We start from the raw sequence: 20169 nt of genomic DNA, 5'->3' as shown, positions 1-20169 counted from the left end.
TTCAGTTTTCTTGAGTTTAATTGGAGCTTTATTACTTAAGCTGTGACTTCAGTCTTCACCTTCAGCAATTTGCAAAGAGGAGGCATACAAGAAAGGTTACAATATTTAATAGAAGGGACTCCCTACTGAACATGGGGAAAGAGGGCAACCCTAGGGCGGAACTGGGAGTGCCAATTTGTTCTGAAGTCTCATGTGAGGACTCCTGGAAAAAGCTGATTACTCGAGAGAAGGAAATAAATGTAGAAAGCAGAACCTGGGATTCAAGTAAGCTGGAACCAGAAAGAAACAAACACCAATGACAAAATGGGAACTACCGACCTGTCAGCCTCAGCTCTGTGCCTGGGAAGATCATGAAACAGATCCTCCTAGATGCTATGCTAAGGCACATGGAAAACGGGGGTGATTCAAGACAGCCAGCACAGCTTCACCAAGGACCAGTCCTGCCTGATAAACCTAGTGGCCTTCTGTGATGGAGTGACTACATCGGTGGACAAAGGAAGGGCTACAGATGGGATTTATCTGGACTTCTGTAAAGCCTTTAACAGAGTCCATCACATTATCCTTCTCTCTAAATTGGAGAGATGGATTCAATGGGTGGGACTGTTAGATGGATAAGAAATTGGTTGGATGGTCACATCCAGAGGGTAGTGGTCAATGGCTCAGAGTCCCGATGGACATCAGTGACAAGTTGTGTCTCTTAGGGGTCCATACTGGGACCAGTGTTATTTAATATCTTCATAAATGACATAGATGAAGGGTTTGAGTACACCCTCAGCAAATCTGCAGATGACACTAAGCCGAATGATGCACTTGACACACCTGAAGGATGGGATGCCATCCAGAAGGACCTGGACAAGCTCGCAAAGTGGGCCCATGGGAATCTCACAAGGTTTAACAAGGCCAAGTACAAGTTGCTGCACATGGGTTGAAGCAAGCCCTGATACCAGTATAGGCTGGGCATGAACACATCCAAGAGCAGCCCCGCTGAGAAGACTTGGGAGTGCTGGTGGATGAGAAGCTGGATATGACCTGGCAGTGTGCACTGGCAGCCCAGAAAGCCAATTGTATCCTGGGCTGCATCAAAAGCAGCGTGGGCAGCAGGTTGAGGGAGGTGATTCTGCCCCTCTGCTGTGCTCTGGTGAGACCCCACCTGGAGCACTGCATCCACCTCTGGGGTCCTCAGCAAAGGAAGGATATCAACCCACTGGAATGAGTCCAGAGGAGGCCATCAATTAGAGGGATGGAGCACCTCTCCTTATGAGAAAAAGCTGAGAGAACTGGGATTGTTCAGCTTGGAAAAGAGAAGGCTTCAGAATGACCAAATTGTGGCCTTCCAGTACCTGAAGGGAGCCTACAGGAAACATGGAGAGAGGCTATTTACAAGGGCAAGTAGCAACAACACAAGGGAAAATGGCTTCAAACTGAAAGAGGGTAGGTTTAGATTAGATATTAGGAAGAAATTCTTTACTGTGAGGGTGGTGAGGCACTGGAACAGGTTGCCCAGAGACACTGTGGATGACCCATTCCTGTAAATGTTCAAAGCCAGGCTGGATGGAGCTCTGAGCAATCTGGTCTAGTGGAAGGTGTCCCTACCTTCGGCAGGGGAGTTGGAACTAGATGATCTTTGAGGTCCCTCCCAACTCAAGCCATTCTATGATTCTATGAAAATGCAAATCAACCAAGCAGAGTAAATCCAGACAGAACCCAAACAGTAACAGAGGCTGAATGAATAAATAAAGTCACTAGGATTAAACTGGATTTATGCTGCCATTCAGCTTCTTGAACAGCCACATAAAGCTGTAACTGACTGTGGCATGGTGGCTTCAGCCTCTGCTCCCTTGAAGCCACTATCCAACCAGGTAGAAAAATAAAGGTCTAATTCACTGGAAATTCTTTCATTTACAAAACTAATGGAATAGGGTTTGTTTTTATGCTTCTGCTTCAGCTTCTGATTTATCTTCAACTCCATTCTGCTCATCTTTCATTTCTGCATCTTCAGTGTGGCTGGTCTGAAGAGTAGCAGCTGACTAAAGGGGAGAAACAAAGAAAATATATTAATATAATTACAAAACTGCTAGCACAAACACTGATTCTCATCACTAGGAAACCTAGTCTCCCCTGCAAGACTGAATTCATATAGTAGGAGCTTCAGCCAAGAGAAATTAAAAGTTTCTTTTTCATTTTTCATGCAACTAAGAAACCAGATGCTGTTTAGAAGAGGCTGAGATATAATATTGATATTAGGTGGTTATGATTCATAATGCCTGCACACGCTTGCCATACAACACTTTCTTAGAAAAGTCTTAACTAAAATTCATTTACAAAGCTTCTGCACAGAACTGCTTTTGTCCTGCTTCAATATCAATGTGATTAATTTTTAGCCATTCCCATAGCCTACCCCCACCCCCCCAGTCTGTATGAGGCACACTTGGGCTCAGCACGTAAAGAACTATCTTCGTTGGACAACTTCGTTTCATGAAGAGTGACTTCAACTCAACAACAGTGATTTGGATGTCATCTGTAAGAGCTTAGTTGGAAGAAAATATGATCTGACAAGGTGGCTGCTCTAAAGCCCTCTCCTTGCTGCATCTTCCAGTCCACATAAAGGTAGAAGGCAGAGAGCCCTGTGGCAGGGGTCCAAGGTTAGGTTTTTCAATAGGACATAACCAGCACATCCTAGCCTTACAATAATTTTCAAACACAGTAAAGGGAGGTAAAAATGTCTTGGTCTTTTTATCTCAAAAACTAGTGCAATGAAACTGCTATTCCACCTGCCAGCCTAGCACCTTGAACCATCTGTTTTATTATGATGTTGGCAGACAAAACCAAGCAAAGTCTTAAGCATGCAGTGCTGGGAGAGGTGAATAGGAGGGGAAAAAGAGGCACAATCCTTTAATGTTACATCAACTTGGCTGCAACAAGAAACCAGTTAAAAGAACATCCAGGCATCAAAGGTCAACCTTTCGTCCTTAGAAGCATTCTGTAAAGCACACAAGAACCAAGTCTTCTCTCCACAGAAAACCTGTTAGCTAGCAATCCTGGGCTTAAAATAACGTGACAAATGTCCTGACCTTTAAAAATCCACACTTTACATATGTGAACTATTTGAATTCGTGAAAGGAACTACTGATGCAAGAGTGGCTGGTGAATTCCACAGAGTGTAAGACATGCAGTGTCAGGAATCTCAGAACTATGGTCCAAGCTACCCTCTTAGCAAGTGGAAGATATTTGATAAACAAACCAAACTTCCTCAGAACCCTGATGTTCTACTACCACCACTAATGGAGAAACTGTTGGAGCTAGAGTAAAGCAAAATTATAAATGCATTAACAGGAAAACAAGTTTTTCATGCAAGAAAACGACCTCAAGACTGACCTAGAGAGTAAGCATCCTTTACAGTTTACAGTTCCAGCAATCCCATTTCATATAAAATTATATCCATTTAAGGTAGGCCAGATGGCTTGGAGACAAAAAAAACAATGCACATTCCCAAGATCAACTTACTTGTTGATAAGAATTCACCAGGCCAATGGTATCCTGCCTTGTATCAGAAACAGTGTGGCCAGCAGGACCTGAGCAGTGATTGTCCACCTGTACTGGGCACTGCTGAGGCCACACCTCAAGTACTGTGTCCAGTTTTGGGCCCCTCACTTCAATTAAGACATTCAGGTGCTGAAGCAAGTCCACAGAAGGGCAAGAGAGCTGGGGAAGTGTCTGGAACACAAGTCTGATGAGGAGCAGCTGAGGGAACTGCAGGTGTATAGCCTGGAGAAAAGGAGGCTCTCTACAACTACCTGAAAGGAGGGTATAGCAAGGTGTAGGTCAGCCTCTTCTCCCAGGCTATGAGCGACAGGACAAGATGAAATGGCCCCAAATTGTGCCAGGGAAGGCTCAGATTGGATATCAGGAAAAATTCCTTCACAGAAAGCCCAGGGCAATGCTTGAGTCACCATCCCTGGAGGTATTTAGGTGTAGATGTGACTCTTACGGACGTGGGTTAGTGGTGGACTTGGCAGTGTTAGGTTGTTGTTTGAGATCTTTCATTTACAGTCAGTAGGATTCCAACATAAAGGATTTTATGGCTTTAGGCTGATTCAACCCAAGCAGATAGGAAAACTGGAACTAAGTGCTATGTCTTTCCAGTATCCCAAACAGCCTGCAACGCAAAGGTTGTGAGACTGCCTTTTGCCAAGAATATTACGCTTGCTTCAGCAACCCACTCTTCCTCTCTCAACAGCAGATCTTGCTGTGTCCCACACCTAGAGGAGGAAGCAAGATTCCCAGCAGCTGTGCTAGCTGAAAGGAACCTTCACAACAGAGTCTGACAGCTGGCAATTAAACCTTGCCATTTCAAAAGTGAAGATGCCTAACAGTGAAATAATTCTAGTTTAGTTGCTGTATCTTTACCTTCCTGAGATTTTTTCATTAAAGCCTACGAAAACTAAGATACTGTGTGGCTTTACACCAGTATATCTAGAAATACAAAATAGTTCCTTCCAAGCTCCAATAAGCAAGGACTGTTGACACCACGCTGACTTAGCCAGAAAAAAAAAAAAAAAAAGAGATGGTTGTGAAGTGTTTCATGTAGGAAATTGTCAGCTGACAGTCTGAGATGACTGAACTGTCAGGATACACTCATCTGAGGACACCAGGCCTCTGGAAAGACTCAATGACACAGCTGATCACAGGTAATTAACATACCAACATCTAACAATTTTTTATATTCTCCATGCGTATTCTGGAAAGGTAGACGCAAAGATCTGAGAAAATAACCTCACAAGATGCAAGCTTCTGCACTCCCCAATGTTACTGAGGTAATTTGAGTATGATGTAAATCCCAGATTTATCTTAGAAGTTACAGGTCTACCTAGTCCTTCCGCACCATCAGATCTAAGGAAAAGAAACAACATTGTCTTAGGATATGTGATTTTCACTAGCAACTTGGAATGTTTCTTACTAGCTGATACAATCTTGTTATAACCCTGTATCCACATACTGCCATTATTAACTGAACTAGTATTTACTGAAGTTCTAGTGAATGCTTATTATGAAAACCATCCATTCGTAGAATAATCAATCTATGACATTTGAAATGGAGACCATCAATCACTTCTTAATGTCTCCATGAGAAGCAAGATGGTGCTCAGCACCATCTGTATGGCAGACATGAGGTCTCACTAGACAGGCCACTCAGGCACCAGAACAGCCTGTTCTTTAGAACAATTGGTTCAAGGAGAAAAGGTGCTTTTTTAACTGGAACGTTATCATGTTTGTATCTCATCCCTTCAATTGCTTTCTGATTAACACTGGTCTGTCGCAAATTCAGTTGAAATAAGTAAAAGCATTCTGTGCAGTGCTTGGTACTGCTAGCTTCTTGTTCAAACAAGATGGCCTCATAATTTTGACTGCTGGCTATTTTGAGTTCAACCTCTGCTTCCCAAATGAGTCTACTTGAGTATTCTCCTGCTATAATTATCTGTTCTAAGAAGTAAGCTGAATACCTAAACTACTGTTCCTTGTCTAACACGACACCACCTCTTGTAGTCTTCTGGAGCGGTGTTACTTACCTTTAAGTCTTTGTCTGCAAGCCTTTGGAACATGTTGGCGTACATCTTTTTCTCCTTCTCATGCTGCTCCCGTATTTTTTGCTGACAAGTTACCAGTTGCACTTTGGCAGCTTTGTTACTTGGATAAAGTTGTATCACTTTCTGGAAATCTCCTCGGGCCAACTCAAAGTCATTGACAGCCAAATGCGCTTCTCCACGCCGGAAGAGGCCTTTTTCATTGTTGCTATCCAATTCCAGTGCCTGCATTAAAAAAACAAAACCAAACCAGACACAAGAGTGATTTTTCTTTTATAAAACCTCAGAACACCAGAGACCGCTAGGAACTGTATCTTCTGATACAGACTCAAGAGTCTTGTCAGGGCTTACTAGTAATGTAAGTAGAATACAGTAGAAGTTAGTACAAAGAGGAATGAATATAGTAGGCTATTTGACAGAGAACCAGCAAGTCTAAGACTTAGTCCTGGCTCTAATTCAGCTCTTTGAAAGATGTATGCCAACATGACTACCTTCACCAAGTGTTTCTAATTTCTAAAAACACTTGAATATTCTCCATGTAGCAGTGAGTTAGAAAAAGATGTGGACAGTAATTAAAAAAGTAATTGAAAATCTGTTAGGTATTTTTAGTGTATTCAGTACTATCCAAATGCCAGCTGATAAGAAAGGCCCAACACCACATGGCCTGTTGTTTGTCAGATTTCTAAAGCAGAAGATAAACTGCACAAGCAGTCTGACAGTTTAAGAATAAATAAATCGCTACTACCTTATTGCAGTTTTCCAAAGCCTGTGAGTATTCCTTTAGCTTGAGATGGCACATAGCTAGATTAAGGTGGGCAGCAAGCCTCAAGCTTTTGGCTTTTGATTCCTCCTCATCGGAGAGTCCTGCTTCATGCTCCAGCCACGACACAATCTTCTTATACTGTAATGCTGCCCGCTTGTATTTTCCCTCCTGTAAACAAGGCAGTTCAATTATCACACAGCTCATCACTTTTATATCCCTCTTGCCCCTTCTGCTTACCTCGAGCAATAGATCTGAAAAAAAATATTTGATCAGAAAATAACTTCTATCATCAAAAACATACTACCTCTGAAACCCACTCCTGCAAAGGATCAGAATATCCTTAGGAATACCTACTGGTTCCCCACTAAAACTAGGGATATATGCCAGCAATGATACTTCACTTGGAACTCCCACTTTACATTCAACTTTTGATACAAAGAAAAAGGAAAATGGGGCATTTTTATAATGTGTTATAAAGATAATGGGAAACTCTTTCTTTAGCTGGTTAAGTTGCTTGAAACAGCTTCTTCACAAATATCTACCCAAATGAATGTTGTTCATTCACAGCACTATCCCACAGCAGAAACTTAAATACTGTAACCTTGCTACGATTCCATGTATGCCCCAAAGTTATCTGTAGGTACAGCAAACAGCTTTAACAGAGAACTCCCTGCAGAGTCAGTTCTTTGGATAATCCAACTGAGTTTCTTTTTTTCAGACAACTTCCCCTCCAGTTCTCACTGTAAAATCTCACAGAATACCATGAACACCACTCGGAAATGACAAAAGCTGTAATCATCATTATCAATTCACGACATGGACTAAGAAATGCTATTATTACTTGGGGACTGTAACTTACCTTGAAGTACTGAGTGCCTCTCTCCTTCACAATGGAGCTTTGTTCCAACTTCTCATCCGTGTTCATTTCCCAAGACTCCTTAGCCTACCCAAAAAGGAATAGTTCAAGTCAACTTCAGTACAACAATACAACTTCTAAGGAAATCAAGTGGCTATGTTGCTTCCCATAGTGAGATAGAGATAGGTTTGGCTTTGCAGAGCTTTGCACTGCTGCTGGAAACCAGCCTAGAGCGCGAGAGACGGCAGTGGACAGGGAACCAATAAGAATAAGGGCCATTTCAGCCAAGAGCTCCAGTGTGTCATCGTCTCTGGCAACAGCAGCCTCCTTATTTCTGATCGCCATTCAAGGATTCCACTGTCCTTGTTTAAGCTGCACTTGCACTCCTCCCTCCACATCCAGGATCTCTTTGGGGTTTCATCTCTTGTTCCTACCTTTTCAAAGCTTTTGAGTTTCACTTCATACTGCAGCTCTGCATCTGGAGGGATCTGAAATTTCTCATTCCCAGTGCTTCCAAAACCGTAGCTATAAGATGGGTGCGGGGTGGGGAGAGAGAAACAAACAAAGACAACAGTTCAGAACTGTCCATCCAGCTGTATTTTCTACATAGGAAGATGAAGACAAAAACCCCATGCAAATCTGGGATGCCCATACATCGTTATTACGAGACAAAGACTTCAAGAATTCTTGGTACGATTCTAAAATTAGCAAGCACAAGGTAGAAGAAAGCAAGAGAAACCTAGCATTGATTTCATTTAGCTCTTACCAGTTCCTATTATGGTTTTTTTTAGCTTAGGTGAAGGAAAAGCAAGTTATCTCTCCAATAAAGAAAAAACCCAAACAAAACAACCAGCTTCCAAGTTATATGCATTTTGCTTTATATTCATGGTCTGAAACTGAGCGTTTCCTTCAGAGCACCTGTATTTTAGTACTATTCTTAGAAAAGCAAAGACAATGAATACTAAGATTAAGTGAACAGATGTACACTTAACATACTGCTAATGAACTGATAAACAGGAAATGCCTACAGAAAGGTTCTGTGAAGCAACTCCAGTAAGAAGCTGCATATTAGCAGGAAAACCCTCAAGATCAGATTGCTTTGCTTTTCTGCTCTTATCAGGTTCAGTTCAAGTTTAAAAAACTTTATAAATACTGAAATTAAAATTAACATTTGATGAAAACAATCTGTGCAAATCCATTTCAGATGTGTTCTCACTGTAATGAGAAAATTCTGCTTATGTCTAGGACTATATATGCACTGTTATACAGTAAGTACTAACAAAGAGGGACCGCAAAAATCTAAGTTATAGAGCGACAATATTTTTTTAAATATTCACAGAGATCAACACTATAGAGATTTAAGTAAATCTTATTTCTTTTGTAGTGCTACTACTTCATTATGAAGTGGCAAAGCAATCTTAGTTTGATACTTCTCATACACCTGTTTTTACCACAGCACCGAAAAAACTGAAAAGTGTTACAACAAAGCACTTAATTCTTGCCAGATTCTTAATATAGGCCTTTCAAGTATCAAAAGATCAGGGAAAGTGTACCTGGGTTTAAGATAGAACACGGATTCCTCCGATTTCTCCATTTTTTGAATTGCTTTCTCCAGACCATGAGGAAGATCAAAGTTTTCACCTTCCCCAATCTCAAACCGCAATTCCCGCTTGTCAAAAACACGATCTCCGTATCGGCCTTCAAACTGGACTAGTAACAAAAAAATAGGACAACACAGATTGAAATCAGAATATATATATGGTATGGGGGAGGTAGCACAGGAGTACACTGGGAGTTCTACATAGGCAGGTAGCACATATGAAGTGCCAAATCCTCCTTCTAAACAGTGGTTTTTAACAGCTACCTATGCATGGTGGCTACTGGCAGGAAACAGAACTTCTGCTGTTAAATTTAATAACCTCTTTTTTTTGTTCATCTGTTTGTTTTTTCCATTTCAACAACAGGTCCCAGAACGATCCCCCTCTTGTTCCTCAGCAAATGGAAATACTTTAGTAGACTCATCAATCTTTTGTGATCAGATAAGCACTTTAACAGATTCAGTATCGCTGGAAGAACACAGCTGCTGCTGGAAAATGTAAACCTTGCTAGAAATAAGAGAATGAAATCTTACTCTAGGTTGTTAAGTTACTTGATAAAGGAAAGAAAAGCCATGTATTCCTCTCTCTCAGGGCAAGGAGTTGTAGATTGTGAAACAGGTTTTGCCATCCCACAGGGTAAACCCATTTACTATTTGTGTAACAACAAACTTACTCTCTACGAGTGCATCCTCATTGGGCTTGGAGTAGCCCTCCCCTTTTTTACGGATCCTCCGGATGATGCCACCATCTTCTTCATCAGTGAGGTCCTCCCCCTTGAACTCAAAAAGTTCTATCTGTGGAGGGAAGAAACATCTTGCATTTATTCTCACTACACCAATACAGTAACCCACAGAATTTTTTCTACAGTGATCTTTGAAACTACAGCTATGCAGGAAGTCACTGTCTTAGTTAATGTCCTGTAAGATATGGGATAGCCAAGGATCTGAAGATGATATTGGATGGAAACCAGTAGATCCTAGATGGAAACCTATTGAAGAATTTCAACTTTCAGGTTATATTCAGGCCTTTTCAGCTATTTTTTCTCCACCAATCTTGGTCTCCCAATACTAAAAATTAGATCCTTTAATTTAAAGGACTGTAAACCTGGCTTCTGAATAAAGCTTATATGAGCCACAATGCTTAGACTTTACCTTAAAAAAAAAGATTCTATTGGTTTCTTTAATACTATTTTTGCTAATGTCTGCAAGCAAAACTATGGATAGTTGGTTTTGGTTGAGGTTTGATTTTTTTCTAATATGAGGGAAAATACCTTTTGGACACATTAAGGCAGGAAGAATTTACTCTCACTTGCCACTCTGCAGTGCTACCACACTGATCAGCCGTTCCACCTTCTTACTCTACAGTCAAGTAGAACCACCAGTAGTGTCACTGCATCCATGGGCCAAGGTTTTTAAGTAAGGCAAGGACAAAAGGAGCAGGACAATAAAACGAAGATGGAATTCTTATCCTTAATTCATGATTATACCCTTAATTTCATCAATGGTCAAATTGAGATCAACTTTAAAGTGCTTGGAATGGAGCTTTAACTGATTCCAAATGCTTGTTCTGAAACATTAAAACAAATTCAAGAATATATTTTCCAACTTCAGCCATTCCCTACCCATTTCTTCATCCTCCTACTCTTGTGCCACAGGACAGTAGTTTCAAAACTTCTGTGCATTCTCCCTTGCATGCCTGAACAGAGACAGAGTTATCTTTTTACTTGTTACATTTTCCCTTCTAGTCTTGTTGTACCATTTTGTATTGTGGGATCATTTCAGAAAAAAAAAAATACTTCCAGAAGAAGGATAAAACAAAAAAACCCATGATCTGACCCACCTTTAATCTAAACTCCCTGCTGCAATAAATTGTTTGGAATTTTTAAGAGCTAGTGCTAATGTAGGAAATAGCTATCCAGTCTGAATCTTCACATGCCCTCCCAAGTCTCTAATGTAAATCATAGTTTCATGTGGGAGTACCATGATGAGATGGAAAAATAGTCTAGTCACAAAACATATTTGTTGTTGCTATGAAATGAATTAAAAGATATTTTGTATTCCATGTTTGAGTAAAACAATAGTAAAAACAGCACAAAAAGAGCAAGCCATTATAATCAGAATTGTTTTGACTACCTCATTTAAAAAAAAAAAAAAAAGTTCAGGGCTAATGCTGTGAAGGTTCCTCACACTGGACTTAAGATACCTGGAATGTAAAAGGAATTGAATATCCACCAACACAAAGAGTACTTCCACTTTTTATTTGATGGACACCTAGTAATGAATAATATTCTGGTCTTTCTCTTCAGTCTGTCTGAAAAATGTTAAGTCATTCCTGAACATTCTACTGATGGCCATACAGGTATATCTGTCCCTTTTGTTTCTCCCAAAACTGAACACCAGTACTCTATGGAATAATCTACCTATTTATACTGTTCTGCAAAAACAATCATGAGGAAATAAAAAAAAAAAAAAAAAAACAAAACAACAAAACACCACCAGATCAAAAAAAACCAAATCATAGGATGTCCATTATTTCAGGTCATAAAGAAATGCTGATGAGATGACACAGATACAAAATCTTTTAATTTAAGTTTTAGAGGGTCCTTTTTAAGGCAACTTGTACAAAATTTTGGTATGGTGTTAAGCAATTACAAAGGACCCATGCTGACATTGTTTCAAATAATAAAAACGAAACATAGAAGCAAAACTAAAAAAGTGGAAACTTAACAGACTAAGTGCCTGAGAGTCATACTAGTCAGAAATTACTTTTACCTAATAACACTTAGAAAAACTTTCTCGATCTAAGTTCCAAGCCACACCCCCAATCAGGACACACCCAGTACTATATATTTGTTGCAGCCAGTCAGCTCCAGGCTGTTTTATTAGGGAAGCACAAAACCATCATAGGCAGCATCAGTGCTTTTCTTTCTTTCTCCCTTTATTCCTTTAACATTACTGCTTAGGAAGGCATTAGGGGATATTAAGGATCATGAATGAAACACTGCTTACCCAGAAAATGATGGAGAGGTCAGACTGGCATCATTAAGAAAAACCCAGTGGGAAGTGAATAACCTGGATGACTACTTCAGATAGACTCAGTAATAGTCTCATGGAACAAATCCTGTCTTGCTTTGATTCATACTTTTATTTATCAAAACACTGGGTATTATCTCACTGCAGGGCAGTGAAAGCTTCTCTGCTTTGTACTGTCCATGCACATCCCATGTACTTGTCCTAAGCCTTTAAGAATGCTCCATTGTGCTGCAAAGGTACAAGGTCTTGAGCTTTTAGCTTGCATTTGAATCATCAGCTCAGTGTTTTTTCTCTCCCCCTTGTATCCTGTCCTGATTACACTTAGTATCACTAGCATATCTGTGAAGCACACAGCACTCCAACCTGTAGTTTGATCCAATAAGTAAGCCATGAGAAACTTAAGATTTATACATAAGAAAATGCTGTTTACCAATAGCTTTACAAGATACTATTTTTCAACAGCCAACTACAGAAATAATGGCATTAATTTTGATGTACTTAAAATGAGTAAGTTGTCATCCCTTAGTGACAGTACCTATACTAGCACTATTTTTTTAATCCTTCTGCACGAAATACGTCTTTAATCTTAGTACTTACTAGTCCATGGGAAAAAAAAAAAAGAAATGCCAATACACTATCCAAATGCAATACAAATACAATATCCAACTATGTGAAGGTCAATGGCATCCTGGTTTGTATCAGAAATAGTGTGGCCAGCAGGACCAGGGCAGTGATCGTCCACCTGTACTGGGCATTGCTGAGGCCACACTTCAAATCCTGTGTCCAGGTTTGGGCCCCCCACTGCAAGAAAGACATTGAGGTGCTGGAGCATGTCCAGAGAAGGGCAACAAAGCTGGTGAAGGGTTTAGAGAGTAAGTTCTATAAGGAACAGCTGAGGAACTGCAGGTGGGTTCAGCCTGGAGAAAAGGAGGCTCAAGGGGTACCTTCTTGCACTCTACAACTACCTGAAAGGAGGTTGTAGTGAGGTGGGGTCAGACTCTTCTCCCAGGTAACAAGTCCCAGGACAAGAGGAAATGGGGAGGTTTGGATTGGATATTTGCATTAGAACAGGCTGCCCAGGGAAGTGGTTGAGACACCTTCCTTGAAGGTATTTAGGTGTAGATGTGGTACTTGGGGACATGGTTTAGTGATGGACTTGGCAGTTTTAGGTTTAAACTGGACTAGATGGTCTTAAAGGTCTTTTCCAGCCTAAATAATTCTATGATTCTATGCATAATTTACCCTTTTTAACAGATGCTTATTGTTTCCAGTAAAATCTAAATACTCCATGAGCTATTTTTACCTTTCTCAGATATTAGATAAAACATTCAATCTTTGAGCAATCATCGAGTTTTAAAACTTTCTGTATGCCCCCAACATAGGAGACCATTCAATGGATTAAGTATTTTAGAGCAAAGTAATTTTAAAAATCCCACTTAAAAAGAATCTGCCTTCTTTCAGGTAGAATTTATTTTAAAGTAATTGTTGGAAAATTGAACTGTTTCAACAGTAGGAAAAATATATCCTCTCTGTTGAGACTGTCAGAGTATGCTTCAGAAACAGCTTTAGTATCATTCTCCATGGAAAAAAAATCAAACACAAGTCTCAGCATTCTGAGCAACCATTCTTGCTGTTGAAATAACACACAAGAGACAGCTGCTATTTCCATACTCTTTTGGGAAGAGGTTTGGGGGAGTGACTTAAAGATCAGCAGGAGACAAATTCTCTCCTCTCCTGGTGAGGTTAAGAGAAATAACTGGCTCCATTTCATTTTCTCAACTACTTCAGAGTCCATCCGCCCTCCCAGCCTTCTCTTTCCTACTGCAAATCATTCCATAACTAATATTAAAACTGAACACTGGAAACCATTCAAGTATTTTAAAAATGCCCAAAAAAAAGGAACCGAAGCTCTTGCAGATCAGTAGCAGCCAGACTAAAACTTTGCCCACACTACCCAAAATCGACCATATTGTTTTCTTTAGAAAACCTAACAATCCTTTCAAAACCCAGTTTTGAAAGCATATTGCATCACACATTTTCTACTGTAAAATATGACTTTTGCTTGTTTTTCAAGTGTACAGTTTTAGTGACCGTCTCTCACTTACCTCAAAAATCAGTGTAGCATTGGGAGGTATCTTTGGGGGGCTCCCAGCTGAGCCATAGGCATATTCTGGTTTACATGTAATCCGACAGATTTCACCAATCTTCATAGTCGCCACAGCAATGTCCCATGCTTTGATCACCTCACCTATGCAAGTCAAATGTCAATCACATGATTGCAAGGCATACATGATTGCAAAGCACGATCAGCTGAAACTCAGGATCATCACTTTTAGTGTACAGAAGCTAAGACAGCAGAAACACTGAAGGACTTGTGCTCACTCTCATCTACCTACATCAGTTTTAAGCCTAATCAAATTCTAAAGTTTCCTGGGACCCAAATTTCGCTATCTTTCTTCATTCTAGGTGTAGCAACTCTTTTCATAGAATCATAAAACGGGTTGGATTGGAAGGGACCTGAAAGGTCATCTAGTTCCAACCTGCCAGGGGCAGGGACCCTGTGCTCCCTTCCTTAGAGAGAATACAAGTCATCTGAACACAGACACAGGCTGAAGTGCTTGGCACAGTCTCAAGTGTGAGGAAGTAACAATAAACTCTTCCGAGAGGAAGGTCTCAGGGCGAGAGATTGCCTGCTCGTGTTTTGAAAACAATCCAAACCAACAGCCTTTTCTCTCTGTACTTTATCAGCTGGCAAAGAGCAGCACCAGTGGTAACTAAAAGTTACAAACATTTGTAACAAAAAGGGGGAGGAAAATAGAAATAGTATTCCTTCCGAAGCCAAAAAGGAACAGAAGTTGTAACAAAATGCTCTTTTTCAAGCTCTCCTACTTGCTGCTCCTTTCAACTCGAGCAAGCAGGCTGTTAATCCTGTATTAATAGGTACGCTTAATATCTCAAATTTCAGTACAACGAATTAATCTCTTTTTTAAGAAAAGAGATAGTATCCATTTATTTAAAAGCAGCAGGGAAAATGTAATATTGAGGAATAAGATTTGCTGGAACAAGGATGCTTGGATTTTTGCATGCAAAAAATAAAGGATTTTGATAATGAAGAGTTGCACTGCTCAAAGATTCATATTTGGGTTAATTTGGGAATTTTGTGGAAAAGGGAGTATATTTCATCATGCAGCAGCTGACAGCTGCTTCTGTGCACCCTGTCCCAGTATCTGGTCACAATTAAATACCCTCGGACTGGAGTCTGCCAAACCAAAAAAATCAACAAAAAACCAACAAACAAAATGCATATTCTGGCATATTTAACTACCCTTTGTCACTACACTTCAGGGTAGATTTGCTCCCCTGGGGTGCTTTGTCTGAGGCCTATGAATTCTTCATCAGGCCTCAAGGGGCTACAGAGTTTTCTCATTCAGAAAAATATCAAAGACATTCTGAGAGAACAAAATCTGAAAACAAGTTTAAGTAGTAACTTCAAAAGGCAAAGGAGGCTCACATGCCATGAAATCCTACCTCAATTATTAGCAAAAGTGATCAATACCAAACACAAGGTATTACCTTTCCCCAAGTCAAATGAAAACTTGTCTCTCCTGTCCAGACTGGAGTCAAATTTTGTGCCATCAAGAAGCCATCCTGTGTAATGGACAGTCACTTTATCACCTATCATTGGAGATTCTGTCCCACTGCCTTCTCTCTTAACAACCTGAGAAAAACATTAAGAAAACAGCATTAAGATCATGGAAACTAAGTCTGCCTATTGGACATTAAGTCCATTTACTTAGATGCATGCATTATCGTCTTCAGTAGATAAAGGATTTGGAGGTTTATTTCAGTTATCTGGAAATGGATTGATTATTCTGTCTGCAGATTAGCAGTGCTGCAAATGCAGAACCTCAAGATGGCTGTGCTGTGATACGAGAACTTAATTGGCAACAGTTGGCACCAGCTTACAGATCTCTGCATCTATAGTTAGCCATGTCACTTACCTTTGCTCAATTAGATTTTAAATGTTCTTGAAACTCAAACTGGTAAAGTATTAGGCAGGGGTTTTTTGCTTGATTCAAGTATTTGCTTCATCCCCTTTCTATCATAACACCCCACTTCAGTGTTCTAGGCAAAGCATTTACACAAGAAAACAAGGTGGTTGTTTCCATACAAAATCTATACTAACGTGTAATCTCAGATTACTTGAGTTAAACCAGGCAGTTTAACAAAGGTTAACAGAATCTCACCACATAGCAGGTCAGTTTTATCAGCCTACAGAGTAGTACTTAAAAATTATTATATTGCATTAATTTTGTCTCCCTGCAATCCTCTGACATGGACTGCCAGCACATCTCACATACAGCTGCAAGGATCTGATCTTCTCAAGAGGTTCCCCAGCGCGCCTAGCAGGACCAGTATCAACTACATCTACACTATCCAAAAAGCAAGATTGGCCAACCTCTCTGATGTTCATTTGAAATTCACACAAAAATAGAGAATAATAATGACATATCTCATAGGCAAGGAAGCGAAGCCTTGCCCATAACGTGATTCCTGAAGTTCAGATTTGAATTTTCTCCAATACCAATTGAAACCATCTAGCTCCGAGCCAAAGTTGTGCATTCCTTCAGCTAGGCAAAAATGGAGGACCCTATTTGCTTGGATCGTGGAGACCTGGAAAACATACTGTTCATACAAGATAAACATTTATTCAAGGCCACTTACTCAAAAGTATGGATTGGCATCCCTTCTTTAAAGAAAAGCTATACAAGTGTCATATTTCTACACCAGTCACATTTTTCATTGAAGGAAGCAGACCCGTGGGAGTCTCCTTCACAAATTTTAACTTCTTACAACCCACCACTGTCAAACTCCTACTTTGCCTCCCACCATCTCTGCAACTATACAACTGAAATGCCAGTACTCTCCATCCAAAGCCAAGGCAATGTCGGCAGTTTCTGTCAGACTCTTAACGAGCTGAAAGCACCTCACTGGATTCATAAAACAAAGAAAAAAATCCACAAATGAAGAAAATCCAGGAAAAAAAAAAACTACCTGCTGTTTCCTAAGGTGAGAATGCTCAATGTGAAAAAGGATGCCTGACCTCACACAGCACACCATCCCTTTACTCTGCACTGCATCATGCTACAGCAGCTATTAGCATGACAAAACTGATCTATTGGTATCTCTTCCAAGGAAGTCGACACTTCAAGAAACCACTCAGAGAGATAAGCAAACAGAGACCAATGAAAAGAACCCTATGAATCTGGTAATCAACCTAATCTAGGTAATGCTTATATATATATACAAAGTGGATCCAAACTACTTATTTTAAGGCAGCCAGTCTGAAAGGCTTTTGAAAAAGTAACTACATTTAATGCAAGTTTACTAAGCTTTTCCCAATACCATATTCTTGTAGTGTCATACCAAGGTACCCCACAGTAGTGAATATCTCGTTTTCATTATTTATACAGTATTATTCTTTTACAATTATTGCATTTTGAGGAGACTCAAGTTTCACTTTTTTCATAGACTCAATATGGTAAACCTATTTTCGGTAAGGTTTACATTTCCCTTTCATATGGAGAAACAGGATTTTCCAGTTCATATTGTGGATTTCAAATAGTTCATTTCTAAACTTAAATACTTACACTAGAAATAGTGCAAGCACATTCAGCAGTATCAGGTAAAAACTTGTGGATAGTATTCTGATACAAAGCTAATGAACAAATAAGCACACTCCTGGAATCAGTGCAACGATACCAGTACAAAATTGGTGTAGGTTTGTTCAGAGCTAGACCCCTAGTTTCAATGGGTGCATTCGGCACTCCAAAAATTACTAGCAAAATAAAATCCATGAAGGCTGGAGTTCATGACCTCTACAGCATTTTGCTTATCAATTCACCATCTCACCTTCTCTGTGGTTTTCACCACCTCAGTTATTTTGCTAGTATTTTTTACTCCCCTCCTTAAAAAAAATTGAAGTAAAAAAAAAAGGCAAAAACCAAAAACGCCCCCCAAACACCTAAAGTAGGTACTGCATGGATTAGGCAGACGATCACTGCCTTCCACCGTGCTCAAGGGACCTGAGCTGTGGGAGACCCACAAGTACCTTCTGGGCAACCGTGCAGACGAGAACTCTGACCTGATTATTGTGCTATGTGCAAAAACCAGAAATTCTCACCAAAGCATGCTAGCAGGAAAGATGGGAAAGAGTACAGAAGACAAAATCTACAGTCTGGTCTCAGCTACCCCTCCTGAATGGAAGACGGCACCTCTGTGACGAACCTAAAATTTAAAGCCAGAGGGCTCTAAAGGTTAAGACCAGAATTTTGCCTTTCCTGTGGCGCCACTTTTTTCTTCTGAATACTGAAATTTTACTGCGATCGAATAACGCTACTAAGGATCGTTACAGGTTTTAGCAGAGACCGAGGAAGTTTCTAGAGATATGGAAAGAGGCGACGTCTGACAGAGGAAGTTCGCGCAACTCCCCCTCACGGTATAAATTCTGCCGCCCTTATCGCCTGGCTTCCCAGTTTACAAAGGGGAGCAGCCGCTCCGCCGGAATGCGCGGCACCGCCGGAGACCTGCCCGCCCGCCCGCCAAGCGGCACCGCGGGGCAGCGGCACCGAGGGGCGGCCGCCCCGCTCCGCTCCGCTGCCGCCGTGCCCGCCCGCACCGCGCACCCCCGGGGCTGGGGGGCCGCCGTGCCCCGACGGAGAGCGCCGTGCCCGGAGCTCAAAGAGCGGAGGGCGGCACGGCCGGGCACCGGCGGGGACCTGCACTGAGTCCACGTGCCCGGCCCGGGCTCCATCTTTAATTCCCAGCCCCAAACACGTGCTGGCGGGGGGCGGACCCGGACCCCCAAAGCCTGCCGTGCGGGCACAACCCTGCCATGCGAGCCGGGCAGTGAGCCCGGCCTGGCCCTCCCGTCCCGCATCACACCCCGCAGACCCGGGGAACAGCCCGAATAGAGCAGGAAAGCGCCTCTCCCCTGCACAGTCGTGTCCTTCCCCCCCCCCTCTACCCCGGGCTTTCCCGGCGGGCAGCCGGGGCTCCGGCTCGCCCGGGCCGGGGAAGTTGGAGCCGGGAGGAGAGGGGAGCCGCCGGGAGCCGCCGCGTGGGAGCCCCCGCGGGCGGACGGGCAGCGCTTGCGCAGCCGGGGCGCGCTCCCGCCCTGCCCGCTCGCCGCCGCCGATGTTTAATCGCCCGCGCTGCGCCAACCCGGCCGGGCTGCCCGGGGACCGCCTCGTCCCCTTCTCCGCGGGCGACATAACGGGCCTGGCGCGGCCAGGGCGCCCGGGGAGCTCCCGCTCGCAGGCCGAGAGAAACGCCTGCTCTCCCCGCCGGCGCAGGGACCACTGCGAGCCAGCGCGGGGGGTGAAGATGGGGAACAGCCGCCTGGTACCTTGAGGACGCCCTCATCCTGCTTGGGGGTGATGTCTGTCCCTTCCAGGGGAGCCCCGTCCGCTTTCATCTCCTCCGCCGTCATCCCGCCCGCCGCTGCCACCGCTGCGCAGGGAAGGGCCGCCTCGCGGGGTCGGTGCTGGACTGGGCACCGGGAATGGGGCTGGGGGAGCGCCTCGCTGCACCTCCGGCTCTGGGCACCGCGGGCGGAGGCGGGCGCCACACGCCTCCTTCCCTGCTGCTCTCGCCGCAGCGCCGGCCCCCGGTCGGCGGGGAGGAGGAGGAGGAAGGGGAGGGGAGAGGGAGGGACCGAGAAGTTTCTAGAGCAGCCGCCGGGCTGCCGCAAAGCGCCTGGCTGAGCCAGGGGCCGGGGTGAAGGTGTGCGTCGCCCCCGGGGGCGGAGAGGCCATCGCCGGCGGGGCGGGGGTAAGGCAGCCGCCTGGCCGCGTTACACGTCTAGGGCGGCTGGGGCTATGGAGAAGAAGAGGAGGAGGAAGAGGAATAGATTATTCATGACGGGAGGAAGGGCGCGCTTTTACAGCGCTGGGCTTGCGGAGCGGGAGCGCCCACGGCTCGCAGGTGTTGCAGGGGTGCCTGGCCCGGCAGCGAGGAGGAGCTGCTGCGCCCTGCCCTGCCTTGGACAGGTTTTGCTGGAAGCTGCACCCAGAGTGAAAGTAACCCTCCTGCCCTCTCAGTAGTAGCAGTCCCCCTCGTCCCCCTTCGGTGTGAGCAGCCCTGTGCAGGTGCGTGGGCTTGTATTCTTTTCGCCCGCCACGCGGTCTTGGACGGTCACAGGAAAGGTTGTACAAGCGGGCACGGAAGCACCGTGCCGGCAACGAGCTCAGACATCCCTTTGCTTGCAGGGCTGGGGATCACGTTAGGACCCATGTACTTGAAAACGATTTGTTTCCCAGGACCAGGGAAGGTGAAG

At 43.0% G+C, this 20169-nt stretch overlaps 1 protein-coding gene across 1 annotated transcript; it reads right to left on the bottom strand.

Moving 5' to 3' along the window:
- On the bottom strand, window positions 1-19522 carry FKBP4 (FKBP prolyl isomerase 4). The gene is made up of 10 exons (XM_051780813.1): window positions 19240-19522; window positions 15405-15549; window positions 13937-14079; window positions 9473-9593; window positions 8755-8911; window positions 7636-7726; window positions 7205-7288; window positions 6328-6513; window positions 5568-5807; window positions 1-2027 (listed from the first exon to the last, which is right to left on the bottom strand). The coding sequence occupies exons 1-10, from the start codon at window positions 19321-19323 to the stop codon at window positions 1929-1931; spliced, it is 1350 nt and encodes a 449-aa protein (XP_051636773.1). The 5' UTR covers window positions 19324-19522; the 3' UTR covers window positions 1-1928.
- Between the last annotated feature and the right edge of the window lie 647 nt (window positions 19523-20169).

The sequence above is a fragment of the Manacus candei genome, unplaced genomic scaffold (genome assembly GCF_025592945.1).
Source record: "Manacus candei isolate 608988 ecotype Guabito, Panama unplaced genomic scaffold, ASM2559294v1 h1tg000014l, whole genome shotgun sequence".
In the NCBI taxonomy this organism is placed as follows: Eukaryota; Metazoa; Chordata; class Aves; order Passeriformes; family Pipridae; genus Manacus; species Manacus candei.
The sequence above is the reverse complement of the archived record's forward strand: the minus strand, read 5'-3'. Positions and strand labels throughout refer to the sequence as shown.